The sequence below is a fragment of the Mauremys mutica genome, chromosome 2 (genome assembly GCF_020497125.1).
Source record: "Mauremys mutica isolate MM-2020 ecotype Southern chromosome 2, ASM2049712v1, whole genome shotgun sequence".
In the NCBI taxonomy this organism is placed as follows: domain Eukaryota; kingdom Metazoa; phylum Chordata; order Testudines; family Geoemydidae; genus Mauremys; species Mauremys mutica.
The window spans coordinates 89,430,471-89,447,784 of NC_059073.1; the positions used below are offsets into that span (position 1 = coordinate 89,430,471).

General features: G+C 39.0%; 1 protein-coding gene across 1 annotated transcript in view; it reads left to right on the forward strand.

Moving 5' to 3' along the window:
* Nucleotides 1-17,314, forward strand: part of ARHGAP28 (Rho GTPase activating protein 28) — a 107,620-nt gene that overhangs the window by 76,880 nt on the left and 13,426 nt on the right. Inside the window, exons 4-9 of the mRNA XM_045003040.1 lie at nucleotides 2,913-3,000; nucleotides 4,457-4,614; nucleotides 8,393-8,558; nucleotides 8,670-8,761; nucleotides 10,492-10,569; nucleotides 15,595-15,757. Of these exons, the coding sequence (XP_044858975.1) occupies nucleotides 2,913-3,000; nucleotides 4,457-4,614; nucleotides 8,393-8,558; nucleotides 8,670-8,761; nucleotides 10,492-10,569; nucleotides 15,595-15,757 (745 nt within the window). The remainder of the gene's footprint in view (nucleotides 1-2,912; nucleotides 3,001-4,456; nucleotides 4,615-8,392; nucleotides 8,559-8,669; nucleotides 8,762-10,491; nucleotides 10,570-15,594; nucleotides 15,758-17,314) is intronic.

The following is a 17,314-nucleotide window of genomic DNA, read 5'->3' on the forward strand; positions in this document are numbered from 1 at the left end:
GTCTCTAGGAGCTGCAAGTGCTCAACAGATCTGAAAATCAGTCAGTTTGGTGCCTAGTGCAACCTATCGGTAAAGTCCAAAAGTGGGAAGCAAGTTAAGCTCCAGACTAATGAAGGACCTGACCCTGCACACTTTGATAAGTAAAACTCCTCTTGATTTTCAGAGGAGTGTTGCTCAGAGTAGTGTATGAAGGACCCAGGATCTAATTAAAATAGTAAATCACTAACTAAACTAGAGGCATTTGCATGAAAAGACATTTGCACTTACCATGTTTGAAAATATGAATCTCTCAAAAAGCAAAGGCAGCGAGCAGCATGAACAGAACTTTAACACGAACATCTCTTTAGTGTTTATGTTTCTTGGCTGCAGTGCTGACATTAAAATTTTGCCTTTGTGATGCTCTGATGGTTTGTTTTTACATCTTGTGTATAGTGGAAAGCTTTTAAAGGAAATGAGCATTTCCATCTCCACCTTTTTCTTGCTAGTCAGATTTCCTCTTCCTGTGCACATAGTGCAAGTAAACACTGGAGGCATTTTTAGCATCAGTAATGACTTGATGAACAACTAAGTGTAGGCCAGAATCAGGATACCTAAACTGAACCAAATTCTGCCTTCATTGGAACCACATCCTAGTCAATGGCATTGCACACATGTAACAGGGGGCAGAATTTGGCCCACTAGGTTTAGCACATTTATAGGAAAATGAGCTTTCTAATCTTTTGTTTTTAAGGGACACTATCAATATATCATAATCATGTACTAACAAAAATGAAGAAGATTCTCTGTCCCAATCTGCTCCCTTTTTGTTACTCGGGTGCTATAACAAGCAGAAACCTTCTGTAAATCCCCTGTTGGGGATACCCCTATCATGATAGTGTCACCGGCTCACATAGAACCTTCGGAGTTGGCTCCTACATGCCACTCCCTTTACTGGTGCGGAGGCAAGAGGCCGGAATGTGATGCCTTTTATTTATTCCCAGCATTGTTTATAGGGGAATATACTCAACGGACTCATATTAGAGCATCTTGCAAGCTGCTCTAAACTACACTGGAGTTGAGGCAGAGAGTAATTGATCCATAGCTGGGTCCATAGCAATCTCCCTTTCCTAAATCATATGCCCAGCAGAAAGAGGATGCAACAGAGAGAGTGCCCTGTTAGTTTTCCCTGTGTTATTTATAATGCCTTATATTATCAAGGCTGGAAGGATTTTACAAATCTAATTCATGTTCACCATTTCTCTTGCTTGCCTACTTTTTGCACTTCACACAGCTCAGGCAGCTTGTCATAAAACATTTCTTTTAATGCTGGGCATTTAGAAATCATAAAATCATGCCACCATATTTCATTTCTTTTACACAGCCCTTGCTTTTTAATGGATTATAGTTCAAAGGAAATCTTGTGATTCAAATCCTGTTTGCTATCAGGTTGGTAGCCTATTAAATGGACTCTCTCAGGAGAGATTTTATTCATCTTACATTTAACTTTGTTAGCCAAATAACTCAAAGGATAAGATTGGATAAAACAACTGCAACATTATTTCAGTGTTCAAATTGGAAGGTCTGCCGTCCTTTTAAATATCTGCCATTTTATATCAGTCTGAGTACTGCTCCCGTGTGCATTAACTACAAACTGGGAAGACAGTGTTTTCTGCCTCTGGGGAAAGCATCACCTCATATTGCTAAATGGTTTATTCAGCTGTTTAAAGAGCAGCTTTGATGGGTTCAGCAGAGTTCTCATCAGCACCCCTCCACTGGAAAGACGATGGCTGTGATGCTGAACCTCAAGGGACCGGGGAGCATGTAAAACAAGGGTGTGGGAGAAATAACACAATTCTCTGGGATGCCAGCAGGATGTAGAGAACAGAACAGGTTTTAAAACAAAGATTTTAGTCAATGAAGCTGATTTCACCAAGTAGCCTTCTAATTGTTTTAAATATTTCTACCCTTTCTTCATCCCTGAACATGTCTTCCTGCTCCAAATTCTCCTCAGAGAATCATAGAATTGTAAAACTCAAAGGGACCTCGAGAGGTCATCTAGTCCAGTGCCCTGCACTCATGGCAGGACTAAGTATTACCTCATGATCTATTCCAAAGCTGCTAATCACAAGGGCAAATTCAGCACACAAAAATGTGTCACACCAAGTGAAAGTTACCCTTTGACTTTCATCCGCTGTTTTTGTCTCTCTCCCTCCCCCCCCCCCCGCACTCTCTCTCACACGCTCTCTCACACACACACAGTATTTTTACGCAATGCAAAACAATTTTCTGGGCAAAACCAAACAAAACTAAGCAATAGGAAAGAGATTTTTTTTAAAAATGTTTGCCCCACTCTGATAAAGAACCTGTGTTATTCATGTAACCCCAGTTTCCACACAATGTAGCCTATGGGAGGAAAATGTTGAAGTGCATTTCCAGCTGGTTTTGGCTATCCATTTATTTACTTGTTAAATTTCCAGTCCTGCAGGGTACTGAGTGCCTTCAATTCCTGCAGCCCCTCAGTGGGAGTTGAGGGTGTTCAGCACTTTTTAGGAGGTGCACAGCAGCTTGCAGAATGTGACCACGGTGATTAAAAGCAAGACGAATTACACATTGATACAAACCTTTAACTTGCTGCAGTTATCTGAAGCAATTTCATTAGTTAATTTCAGTCATTACATATGGGAGAACTCATTAGCTGTGTAAAGCTGTGGCAATACTCACTGACCTCAACATGATCCACATCTGCAGCCTGAAGAAGATTACTTGCACAGGCTGGGTAATGAAAATCTCTCTCTGGCAAATCAGAATGGATTGTTTAAACTTAGTGACAAAAACAAAAACTGGGATTGATACACTGTTGATTGAGTTGTAGAAGTGTATGTCCACATGCCTTTAATTTCATTGCCGTCTGATCATTTTTCCTTGCCTATCAGCCCACGTTTGAGACAGTGCCGGTGTCACCAGTTCCTTCTAATGGTATCCAGCTTCCGGGGCAGAAGCCAGTTTGGAAATCAGTGAGTTGTGAGTATGCCAATCTGTAACCAATATTAATTTGATCATAGAAATGAGAGATAGAAAGTACCTTTTGGGATCATCTGGTTAATCCACTATTTTAGGTGCTGAGACACGCTGCATGCTTTTCTTTAAGATTATTACTACAGCATTATTAATAAACATTTATATCATGGCAATGCTCAAAGTCCCCATTTTGAATCGGGGCCCTGTTGTGCTGGACTCTTTACAAACATAGAACAGGGCCTGTAGTGTCTAATCTATGGCCCAGTCTGCGCTGCAATTCAAAATATGTAAGTATATTCCTGAGACCTACGGCCATAATAGTGTTTTGTAAAGTGTTTCATAACATAGTTAGCTTTGTCTATCCTAGAATTTGAAAGAGCGATAGCACCTGTATGGGAAGAATGATGTTTGAACTTCCAGTACTGCCAACCCCAAGTGTTCAAAAATCATGAGTCAGGTCCCCAGTAACCATAAATTTGGCTTAAAAATCCTAAGATTTAAATAATGATGATAATACATTTGGGGCTCACTTTATTTATCTTATTTCTAAGCCTTTAGGGTGCACTTGTGTCATGTTTCTAAGCTTCCTCTGCAACCTTGAGGGCTAAAAACTTACTTTTTATTTTAATGAAAGCTGAGATTCTTACCTAGCTGCAAAAATCCAGGAGCTGGGACTTTAAGTATCAGGAGACTCATGATAAAATCATGAAAGTTGGCAACACTAGAACTCATTCAGACTAATACACTGTGAAGTCTATGGAGACAGGGCATTTCTATAGTAGAAATTTCCCTCTTATGCCTACTAATTCTAGTAGGCAACTAATTTCTGGAACAGAGCAATAGATCATCTTGTCTTTTTGTTCCTGGATTCTATTAAAAATTCCACTAGGGCTGGCATGGCTTTGCAAACCAGATGGTAGCATGCTGAGCCCTGTCTGCGCAGGTTGTGCCTGTACTATGTTTTTTATGTCCCAAGAGCAACAGTGATAGGAAATTGTAAGGAACAAAAAGTGTAAACAACAGTGACCAGAGAAACAGTGTTAGCAGCACTTTTCTATCGATAATTTTAAAAAGAAAAAAAGATTGTTCACTGGCCAAATGCAGAAATAGTTTCCCTAGTCAGGATAGACAAGATCATTATGCACAAAGGTGATGATGAGCATGATTCTTCTACTGACAAACAGAAAATTACAGCTTAATCACCTTCTGCACAAATATCAACAGCAAAAAATCTAAAATAAAATAAAATAAAAATAGGGCTTTGATTTCAGAAAGTATAAGGGCTTATTTCCTCCAGACAAAACAGGAACATGCATTATTGTTATGCAGAAATTCCTCTGTGAAGCTCTTCCCTTAACACTTTCACAACCTCTTTGTTTGTTTTTACCATTTTTTTAATGTCTCTGCACCAAACACAAACAAACCTTCAGTATTCATATATAGTCTCCCTTGTTTCCAGCTAATAGCTGTCTAGACTGTGGACTAGATAAAGACAGCCCATCAGTAACAGAAGAGCTATCCTATGAGGTTTCTTTCTCAGAATCCATCACAGTGGTCCCAAAAAACAGAGAACGGCAGAACAACCAGAGATTCAAAAAGGATGCTTCTGCTTTGCCTGTAAGTTTAAACCCCTCATGTTGACTCAATAGTTCTTCTTTACCCCATTCATTTCCTGCTTCATTTCCCCCACCACATTGAAGTCTCTTAAGATACATTGGATTTCCTTCCATATATGTGTTTTAATACTTTATATATTTGTAAAGGCTTCCTGCTGTGCTTGTCTGTTGCCCACCACACAGCATTCCCAATGAGGCACCAAAGCCGAAGCGTGTGCTTAGTCGTGGACACATCTTCTACCCAATGCAATTTAGTGTACATACCCCAGTACTTGAAAATTGTATTGCATTGTGTCACCCACAAACTTTTCACATAAAAACAAAGATCAGTTACTGGTACTGGTACTGAGTTACTGGTATCCATCTTTATTACTTGAACTACTCCCTTCACCTTATCCACACCCAGATTCTCTACCTTTTTTGACATGGGTTTTAAATTTGTGTGTCTGAGATCTATTAGATTCAGACATGGGAGGAAGAGTGACCTTGGTTCTGTTCACTAGTATCTCAGATTGTCTCAGATTAGTATTTGATGCAGGTACGGCATAGGAGATACCAGATCAGTAGCCAGGGACAGAAGATTATTGTCCAACCAGTTGTGCATAGTGTAGTCTATCAGTTGGATGGCAATTTATTGATTCCATTAGCCTCTAAGGGTGGACCATTAAAACAGGTCCGTCATCTTGAGAGGAAATGTGTGCCCTAGCCCCGAAACTTGAGGATTTCATGATCAGTCTGTGACAAGGATGTAATCACAACCACCGTCCTACCATCCAATAAAAGCCTAAACACTGGCTCCAGACTTTAGCCAGATGTATGAGTCAAGCCATTAACTATGTGGGAGAGTCCCACAAACATCACATTGGCCATGAGATCCTAAATTGATCCAGAATAGTTGTCGTCTGCATGGATGCTGAATTCACCAAGAACAATCAGTTTGTGCGTGTCCAACACCACCAATGGAGAAGACCTCAAGAACCTCAAATGTCCATGTTGCAGTAGGGTGATAAGTATCAAGTAGATTGAATATGGCATGGAGTACAGTCTGATTGCTCTGTGATGATAATAATTTGATCACCTTTTGGGAATCAGGCTGTCTCCCTAGTTATCATGGTCCTGGCATACTGAACTTTCTTCCTTGGTCCTGTTACTAGAAAACATCTAACCTTCCCCTAACCCTCACCATGACATTCCATCCTCAATTTTAGAGATGTTACCTATCCCTCACACTCTTCCAACCATAAGTATGAACCTCCTAACTGACAAGGCACAGCAAGTAGCATACAGAAGGCAGCCTTGCGGCCTGATGGGTATGCAACTGAATAGTTTCAGAGAAGTTCACAGATGTGTTTCAAGTGGACAATTTTGCATGCAAAACTGTGGGTTTTGTGGATAGCATGTAGTGTCTGCGCACACACATACATAGAACTAAGCAGCTCTGGGAGAACTTTTGCCTCCTTATATACAATCTCTTCCAATGCTCCCCCAGGGTTGGTACACCTCCACACCACCCATACACAGGACTACGTTCAAACTGCACAATCTAGCCCACTAGGAACATGATAAATGGAATGTAATCCTAGATGTTGGAGAAGTAAAAACCTATTAGCACATTGAGGCCATCCAAATACAGTACATAGTCCCCCACACAGAAGATGTGTCAGATACTAAACTGATGCAACATAGGATCTGGAGCCAAATGACAGGAATCTAATTTCTAAAAACCACAGAGTTTAAGTAAATTCAGAGTTTATCACAATGTATTGTGCCAACTTTAATACTGTATAGTTCTCTAACTCTGTGGTTTGCTGTGCTCTATGCCATAGATTCCCAGTGCTGTTCTTACAGAGAGAGACAGCCCCAAACCTCATGTTAAGACTACATCACATCAAAACGCCTCTAGGAGACAACAACTCACCATGGAAAATCACTGTAGTAATTTTTTAAAAATACTTAGTCCTTCCTTTGGCAAATGGCAACTGCAAAGAGGCCTTCTCATTCCCTATTCCTCCCTTATGTCCCTTTATATATATATATTATTACCGGTATAATTATATACACACCGGTAATAATTTTTTCACATTTTCAGAGTGATTTAATATGCTCTGTTTGAGGGTTTTTTTCACCTGATGAAACACTGCAAATAATGAGATTGCCTTTTGTTTCACACTTTAGGTACATCAGCAGTTTTTCTTTGCTTCAGTGGTTTGTCATTGCAAAGACTCTCATATGTTCTATGAATGAAATAATAGAATTTTTAGATTTTTGGGGTCATTTTCTATGCTTCCCAATATTCCCTATTTGGCCAGAAGATGGTGGTATCTTGCAGTGCTTCCTATTTCCCCCTGTTTAGGATCATCTCCTGCTTTAAAGAATACTGGGAATGGAGTGCTGGAGATACTGGCCTCTGGAACTCACTTCCTCTGTGGTCAGTCAGAGCTTTGTCCTCTGTTGCTTTTAGAGCACAATGCAAGATGTATCATTTTTGTTTGCCTTTTCCTTGACTATTGTTTCTCTGTTTGTGAGATATGAGTTAAAATCAGGGCATTGAACCTGAATTAATTTTAATTAAAAGGGAGGGATGAATTCATATCCCTAGAAGGTTTTAGTTCCAAGTCGGATCCCCAAAAGTAGAGATGACTTGTTGCACTATTTATTTAGTAAATGCTTGTGACTGGTTTGAATTACATAATGATGCCAAGGTTCCACAGAGCTTTGCACAGCACAAGATTTTATAATACTAATGATGATGATAATGACATCAAAACATATGAAAAGAGCATCTTTTCACTTTTTTTTTTTTACAGTTTAGCAGGAAACATCGCATATCCTGATGCAGCAATATTCCTATTTTCATTTCCCAGAAGTTGCAAAGTAGCATCCAATTCATGTAAATAATCCATGGATTCTACTTTCATAAGTGTTCCTTGGCCTTTTAACATTTATGTTTCATATTACTCACCCTATAATAAGTCTAAGTCGGTGCCTATGTAACACCAGCAGACCCCAGTCATCATTGGCCAGGATCAAACTTGGGACCTCTGGAGCTTAATGCATTAACTACTTTTCCGTGAGCTATAAGACATCTCTTTTAGCCAAAGCTGTAACAAGCTTATCAAGCTCTAGCTGGCCTAGGTACCACTAGAAGGGGCTAGAGTGCCACAACAAGCAGGCATGAGTTACATCTAGATGGTATTAGGATTTAAGTGTTCTGTCTTCTGAGTAATGAGCTCAGATCATTAGACCACGCTTCCTTCAAAGTGCAAATAACGTATAGAACTATCTCCTCCATCACTGCTATGCGGCCATTTCTGTGATGAAATGTGGCTGCTGTTTAATAGCATCAAACAATATTATGGAAGAATTTAAGGGGAGAGATGTGGATTATTAAATCCTGTTGGAACTAGAGAGGAAAGTTTAGTTAGAATGTAGTGTAGCTAATTGTTGAAAATTGGAATATGTCCAGGACACCAGAGTTAACATCCCTCTTTTGTGAAAATTGCCAAGAGATCTATAATTGAGCACAAGGGATCAGGTGCTCAGCTGCACATTTCAAATTGAAGTAGTCATCAGCACAACGGCCAGACAACATGCAGGACCATAGGTTCAGCTCTGAGTTAGCCCACCCATGAAAGCACCACCACATGACTTCTTGCAGCACCAAGGCACATCTTTTATTTTTAAAAACAAAAAAACAACCCTTCACAAAGAGTAATTTTAAAAACTAAACATTTCTCAAGCATGTAAAATAAAACGCTATTTACATATACTTCTTGTAGAACTTTATTGTTCGAAAAAGCCAATTTGGCCTGACAGAGGTTGGAGACCTATCCCTTGAAGACATGAAGAAAATTCGCAATCTCTCTCTGATTGAACTAACAGCCTTCTATGATGCTCTGGGAATAGAACTAAAGAGGAACCGAACAGAAAGAATCAAAGGACGAGGTAAACGTACAGTGGTAGCTGGCTGACAGGTGTCTTGTGATTTGTAGTGCTTAGTAAGAAGATGCTTATTAGGCTTCACTTTCTCTCTTTCTTTTTACATTTTTCGAAAAGAAAATGGCCTTTTTGGAGTCCCTCTCACAATATTGTTGGAAAACGATCAAAAGAAGGTTCCCGGAATAAAAGTTCCTCTCATCTTTCAAAAAGTGAGTAGAACAAAATCATGTGTGGCTTGAATTTTCCTCATTAGCATTGACACTCAGAGCAGACATCAGATAAAAGAAGACAGACTTTAATGGCTTCAAGGTGTTTGCAATTTACTTCTGTCCATATGTTGTGATTTAAATATCTCATGAGACTTAGATCAAAAACCATGTTCTTGAATATCATGTGCGTGCTGGGAGTTTTTTCCAATTTGGGGAGTATATTTATAAAATATTGCACAGGAAACATACAGAACCAGCTGGATAGGATTCTGCTCCCCTTTTCATTTGACATGTAGATCAATGAAATGTTTTTGAAGGGGGAGCATTTATAATTTCACATTATTTCAAATTGCAGACCTGTTGACTTAGAGATTATCAGAAGTGAGCTGGTGTGATCTGAATGAGGTGCACAGAGCCAAGAAGATCGTCATTCAACTGAATTAGTGTGAAGCTACAGTGACATCCAGTGTATGGCTCAGTTAGACACACACCTGCATGTACACACGCATACACACACAGATTTATATGGACATCCAGTTTCAAGATTAAAGTCACATTTAATTGTAAATACCTCCTGAAAGAAAACAAAGAGCTAGTATCAATTAATTTAGATAGAGATAATTTGGCACGTTTGTTATTAATCTCTGCATGGCCAGCAAACAACTTCACTTCATTCCTTTATAATTTCACTTTGGGAAGTTACAGAGCTATCCAAATTATTGATTTTTTTGTTACATTGGCTGACCAAAAAATAATAATAATAATTTGGGGCCAAATGAAACAGTTCATTTGACCCTAAACAAAATGTTTCATTTAAGTTCTGAGGATTTTTATCTTTATTCAAAAATAAAATTGAAGTAAAATTCAAAACAAAAAGTCATTTTGAATCAAAAAATCAAAATGTTTCTTTTTTTTTCAGATGTTTTTAACCAAAACAATTTGGCAAATCTGACATAAATTCATGACATGTTTTCATCAACCCAAAGCTGTATTTTTGGTGAAAAAAGTTTCATTTGAAACATTTTCCCCAGCTGTAGATCTGATAACTTGTTAGAGAAAGAGTGTTAGGGATAGAGCTGGAGGAGGGCAGTTAATAATGAAAATCGAGAGCCATGTGAATAAATGCAACAAAATTAGTTTTTTCCCACTTTTGCATTTTGTCAAAACAAAAATGCTCTGCACTTAATTTTTGTAAAGAAGAAATGCTGAGACCAGAAAGGTCTATTCACATTGGATATGAACATCCCAGAAAGAATTTTCCTAAGATTATTTTTTTGTCTAAGTTCTCAATTCTGCCTACACATTTATTAATAGGCTTTTCTATGGTGCTCATCACCATAATAGTTGAGCATCTCACAAACATGAGGGAATGTATCCACATAGCTCCACTGTGTGGTAGGGAAATCAGTGTGACTTCTTGCTAAGAAAGATACTGTGCAATGTAAGGATGTCCCCATTATTATTGTTATTACTTATTTATTATTAGACCTGCAGTAGTGCCAAGAGTCCCAAGTTAGGGAGCTCCTGTTATGCTAGGAGTTGTACAAACACATAGAAAACATGGTTTCTTCTCTGAAAATTCACAGTTTTAGGAAATGGAGCAAGTTCTGATTGATTTGTCAATGTGGGTATTTATTATTCTTGATGATAAACTACATCAAATGGTTTTTCGGGAAAGCAGGTTGCTAAAAAGTAAATAGTATTTTTAAAATGCTGCTGTTGCATTTTAGCTGTTGCTCAAGCTTGAGGAAACGGGTTTAGAAATGGAAGGAATTCTTCGAGTTCCTGGATCTGCCTCAAGAGTTAAGGTACCTGTGTTTTCTCATTTATCTTCTTGTAACCAATAGAGTCTATACAAAGTGGCAAAGTTTGTATAGAGAGATTCTCAGTCCCATTATTACCAGCAAAAACAGTGGCTTGGCATTTGCTTCCTGAAACTGAGGACCATAACTTGGCATGGGCTGATGTTTTACTTAGAGGACACATGGAGTCAAAGTGCAGCTCTCCTCCACTAAACCTGTGAGAGAGGCCCCTCAGATTAGAACTTATCTGACCTCCTTGTCACTCAGAACTGCTGTGATCTCACTTCTTTTATTTTAATTTATTTCAGAAATACTGAGTCACTAGATTGAGGATATCAAGGAATTTAAGCTAAAGATCTGATGCCAAATAATTTTAGGCTTCTTGTAATGTTATGACTCATTTGTCCTTTGATTGGAGTTTTGGGGTCCCATGTTTGGAACTGTGAGAAGTATGTCCTAGAATATCAGGGTTGGAAGAGACCTCAGGAGGTCATCTAGTCCAACCTCCTGCTCAAAGCAGGACCAATTCCCAGACAGATTTTTGGTCCAGATCTCTAAATGGCCCCCTCAAGGATTGAATTCACAAATGCTGGGTTTAGCAGGCCAATGCTCAAACCTTTGAGCTATCCCTCCCCTGCTGCTCAGTTTGATGAAATTAAGTACTCCATTTTCATAGCACATATGAGTAGGCTTGGGCCCACTGGCCTGCGCTTGTGACAGTCAGTGGCTTTACGCTTTCCCCCTTAATATGTACCATATTATTAGAAAGTAGACTATAATAATATATGCCTTCCTGTAATGCTTATTGTAAATTAATACATCCATCTTATGGTATGAAAAGTGAGGTTTTGTCTGAGTGGTGGCAGGTGATGTCATGATATGTGGACTCTCAGTTCATCTGAAACACGAGGCCATTATTAAAGAAAGTAGCAACAAACTAAAGAGACAAACAGCCTTCCACACAGCTGAAGTTCTAGCTTTGTCTTCCTTGTTTACTGTCACCATGAGGTTAAATCAGGATAAGTCCAATTAACTCAAATCTAGGTGTGTTAGAGGGAATTGGGGGCAGGGATATTCACAGAGAAACTTTAGGAATAGCCAAGGTGGGAAACAGATGTTATTCTTACTGAGTTACTATCAAAACCAGTCTTCCTTGTTTACCAGAGGCCCTGTCTGCCTTGAACTCTATACAGTACACAAAGACACCTTTCTAGTGGCTGAATAATATACTGCAAGTAACATATTGTTATAGGAGAGATGCACAGTTGCTTTCATGCGGTAAATAAGCACCCCAACTTTCACAATAAGCCAAAAATCAAGCTAATTCCATTTCAAAACACAGCCAAAACAAGCCAGTCCCTAAGAGCCCCAACACTCCAGCTCACTGTGCACCCCGAACTCTCTCCTCCCTGCCCCTGCTTCCCAGGAGCCGATCAAATAAAGGAAGCAACAAACTACAACAAGCCAAACAAGCTACAAGCTAAAAACTAGCCAACAAGCAACTCACAAGCCAATTAAGCCAAAAACAAGCCCAATTTCTGCGTTTTTTTCACAGGTTCGGCATGTCTGGTGAGATGACTACAAAACAATGCTCAGTAGCTCTGGCACTCAGAACATTAAATGAGAGAACAGGTCTATATCATAAAAAAAATACTCCAGTAGTTGGTTCTCATTCACTTACAATCATTCCCTTTTGCCTGGCATTAATAACTAAATATCTTTGTATTTTTTTCTTTGGTTTATACATTTTTAAATGATTCCTGCTCCCCTGGCTATCATTGAATATTCCACCAGCAAGAAAAATAACCTTCCTACATACAGTCAGTTAGGCTTCCCAGTACTGTGACATCTGCACAGCGTAAAGCAAGAGTGCTTCAGAATCTTGGAGAATCCTGCATGTTGATTAGCTGGTTCGGTCATGTGCTTAGTAATAGCTAATAAAATATGTGACAAGAGGAGGCTTTTCATGAGAGATCTGTATAATAATTATATGCTTCTATGACACTTCCACACTGAACAGTTCATCAAATTTAAAAAAGCAAGTGAGGAGTTTGCAGAAGATAAGATGTTTGTTGGAGCTATGCAGATGAGGGATGAGCCTTTCATTAGTGTAGAGGGAATAAGATGGAGCCTCACATTATTTACTTTGGATAGGGCCCTGCAAATTTATGTCTGAAGATAACTAATGTCATAGTAGGGTTTGATCCTGCAAGGTACTGAGCACTTTGTAGTGCTGAGCATCTCAACTCCTCCTGACTTCATTAGGTGTTCAGCGCACTCAGCACCTTCCAGGATTGAGCCCCAGGGCCGCCCAGAGGATTCAGGGGGCCTGGGGTCTTTGGCGGCGGGTCCTGGGGTGGAAGGACCCTCTGCCATGGGTCTTCGGGGCCACCAAATTGCCACGGAAGATGCTCTGGGGGCCCGGGCCCCACGAGAGTTTTCCAGGGCCCCCGGACCGAGTGAAAGACCCCGCTCCAGGGGCCCTGAAAAACTCTTGTGGGGGCCTGGGGCAAATTTGCCCACTTGCCCCACCCTCTGGGCAGCCCTGTTGAGCCCCTAGCCTGAACAGACACTCTGCAGCTTACTGATTTCAATTTCCGTCACTATACATATTTTTTTATTCTTTCACTTTTTCTGTACGTAAACCCCATAAAGAAAGTTTGCATTATGTGACAGGGCTGCTTTGTATCTTTTGTTAATTAGCTTTTGCAGTCTGTGCACCTACTACACTGTGTCTTGTTCTGCTATTCTGACCTGTACCCAGAGAAGCACTTTGTGCTATGTGTCTGACTTTCCTATACCGGGTGGTAAGTCAAACATCCACATGAATGATGTTATGTGTTTTATTTGAGTTTTTATTCATTTAAGTGTGTCAGACAAGTCAACCTGTAAGGGACAGAGGGAAAGCTTTTCCTAAGCAGTTCCAGATTTCATCCTTCAAAGCCATCGTATATTATTATGACATGAAGATTTGAGGGCATTCCAGCTCAACATTAGTTCTTGTTTCAAAAAATGAAAGGCATATGGATGTGCTTAAAAGTTACTTTTTTAAATAACAAAATATAAAAGAAATAAATACAAGTTTTCCTCTGCCTCTAAGATGTGTGTTAAGCTACTCTCTTGTAAGCTCAGAAACAAAATGAAAAAACAAACAAAGAAGACTGTTACAAGAATATATTTCTAAAAACTAATTACACACAAATGAAGTATATGTAGAAAGTCGATGTCTCTTCTCTCAGTTCTCTCTGTTTCTGGGACTTTCCTTCCATTCTTGAAATACTAAGCAGCAAAATCTTGAAAGCTCTTTCTCTTCCCTTGTGGTTATAATGAAGTGATGGGCCTTGCTCTAAAACTTCTCAGTCAGGGTATTTAATCCTGATGTTTGAATGGATTAGGTGCAACAAGGGATGTGACTGTAAAGCAGGTTGGGGTAGCAGAGAGTGCAGCAAAAACAGTGTGCTAGTAAGAATGGTATTGTAACACTAGACACCAAATCCTGAATGACTTTATATTTCCTTTTGTGCCAACAGTTTCACTTCATTATATGTAACGATATTTGATATGTAATTTCTTTCCATTGATGTGAGGCATGTTAAGCACACTATTTTTAACAACTCTTCTTTCTGAATATTTCCTTGCCTATTGCTAATGCAAGATTTGATGAAAACGTGATTAAAAACCAGCACATGAAATATAGAGCCAAATCCTGCTCAAATAAACAGTCCCATTGAAATCAATGACACTCTTTGTGTCTGTAAGGCAAAAGCAGCTAGGAGTGATTAGAAAAGCTACTTAATTTTAAATGTGATGATTATGAATGAGAAGACAAACAGTGAAACTCTTACAGCCAGATAAGGCCATTTTCAGGAGATAAAGGTACAAACCAGACTGCCATTTGTAAGGCCTTCTTTGGAATATCATTTTAAGAAGCTTTCCTTTCTAGCTTTCGAGTAGAGCAACAATCTGTTTAAATGAAAATAAAATTAGTATCTTTTGTGTAGGCTAGTACTGGCCCTCATATAAGACACAGGCTTTTTTTTCTTAATTTATATTGGCAATTTTTGTCCTCTTAAGAGGTGTCAATTTAGCAGTTCTTTGTGTTGCTGTCTTCAGCACCGTCAGACAGTGAAATGTTCCTCTTCACCTAGAACTTTTTCACATTCGGGCTATCAATGGAGAATAGCAATGTAAGGTGTTAATGTCTCAATCCCTGTATCTTATTAACACATCAGATGGGGTTTGTTTGTTTGTTTGTTTCTTGTGGGGAGGTTGGACTTTCCAAACTGTAATGCAGAGTTTGGGCCAAATTCTGTTCTTACTTGGTACCCTACTCAGTCTCCTTATGTTCACCATCCACACACACACATGGGATTTTTAACTACTTACACTTCAAAGCTGATTGGACCCTAGTTCTGGAGCACAGATGCCAGAAAACAATTGGTTTAAGTGGGAAGCCAGGATGATGCAATAACTATTTTACCTACCTGCAGGTTTTGGCCAGAGTTGTGCCAGAGTACTGAATTGGTACCATATAGGTCCTTAAAATTGATCAAACAAGTTGGCACTTATCTAAATAATAAGACTAGAGAAGAAAAGCAAGAATTTCTGTCTGCCATAAAGCAGCCTATTTGTGACCACACATGAGAGAGCCAATAAGGGCTACCTGAAGAAGAGCTCTGATTAGCTCAAAAGTTTGTCTCCCTCACCAACAGAAGTTGGTCCAATAAAAGATATTACCTCACCCACCTGGTCTCTCTAATGGGAACTACTGGCATATACAAAACACATGCAGATTAAATGACTTTGAGGAGGAATATCCTAGTCCCTTGTGTGTAGGGGTTAAAACCTCTTAAGTGTGTTTTAAATAAAGAAGACAAACAATGGTGTAGAAATGTTTGTTCAAATAACTGTTCCATTTCAAATTGTATACTTCACAAAGCTTTCTTTGTTGTTCCTGGCATTTGTGAGATGAAATAAAGCTCACCAATCAGAAGTTGTAATTAAAATCAGTCACTTTCTTTTGTCTTGCAGAATCTCCGTCAAGAAATTGAAATAAAATTTAATGAAGACACATTTGACTGGGACCAAGTACGAAACAATGATGCAGCAGGACTGTTGAAGATGTTTATAAGAGAACTCCCAAACCCCCTTTTCACTGTAGAATATCTGCCTGCCTTCATCACACTAGTGGAAAGTAAGTAGAAAGAAATTAGTGTAAATGGATACATATGAAAAATACAAAAGAGCTAAAGAAGAGAAAAGAGATTGCCAGTATGTCATAACCATTTTGATTTCCTGTAAGCTTTCTTTTCTAATGGTACTTGGCATATTTGACTAAACATATACTAGTTAAATAGCTATTTAAAGCAGAATGTTGTAAACATTGCAAGCACATAGAAAACTGGCTTTTGTACATAGATTTTACCATATTTGATTCACATGAACTATACATTTAGTAAATAAAAATTCTCTCCAGTGTAAAATCTAATCACCACACTATACTTAGTATTTTATTAGATTTTGTTTTCTTTCATGAAATATTATTTTTATCAGGATCTTTGCATAAGAAATGTGCTTGCTTGTGGAAGGCTGCAGGTAGCTAAGTTTTGGGTCCTAATTTTTCTGTGCATTCTAATTCTGAGCCACTTTTTCTATTTTCAGTCGTAAGGATTCAGTAGTGCAGATTTTACCTAGTCAATTCCTATTGACTTCAGTAGGAGACTTGTTTGGGTTAGGGCTGAATGAGAAGAATAGAATGGTGCCTTTATTGGGTAAAATGGTAATAGACCCTATGTTCTTATAAAGTCAGATTGTGACCAAGCAGTCCGTGTATGTTCAAAGAAGGAGGGAAGGTCTAGCAGTTTACTCCATCTTGCAATCTGCACACAGGCTGGTCATGAGGCTCACCTGAGTGCATGGAGCTAGGACCTCATGGGGGAGAGTATGAAGGAGGTGAGACTGACTAGAGGTGACTGCACTTTTCACCCCATAAGTACTACAGCAGCAACAATATTTCCTCTTCCTCCCCCTACATACCCATCCACTCTTCATGTTAGGGAGCTCCAGGAGTCAATTTGCTTCCAGGAGTCACATACTGCCCCCCAGAATAGGCTAGTGCCTTTAAGGCACAATGGCCCTTAGAAATCTACACTCATGTGATACATTTTTATAAAGAGCCAGATTTAGGACTAGGCACAAGAGTGAAATTAAAATAAAAGAAGGATAAAAAAATCAATCCACAATCTAATGACAGCTGGGTTCAATAAATCACTTAACAAAGTTAGTCTGAAACTATCCTGAAAATAAATTATGCCATATCATCTTGAAACTGAGAAATACTATATTATAGAAGTGCGATCTGATATACAAGGCAATCCCACAGTGACATTAAAGAGGAATTGGCTAGTAACCTGCACTGAAGGATTTAAGCCTGATGTGACCCAGAAAACAGGTTATTCAGGGAATGTCTCCCCAAAGAGGAGAGATTTTTTCTAAAGTTCCCTGCATCCTGTAAAACCAAAATTGGAGATAAAAACAAAGTTCTGTGCATTAGTATCATTACATTTATTTCTTCCTATTTGCCCAGATTAGTCCACTATAATTACAAGTCCACGACATGTAAGGGATTCTTTGCTGCTTCTACAGAACCAGACTAACACGGCTACCCCTCTGATACTTGACATGTAAGGAAGAAAATACCCATTAAACTTAGGACATTTCTGGTGAAAGACCAACATTTAATTTAGAAGAA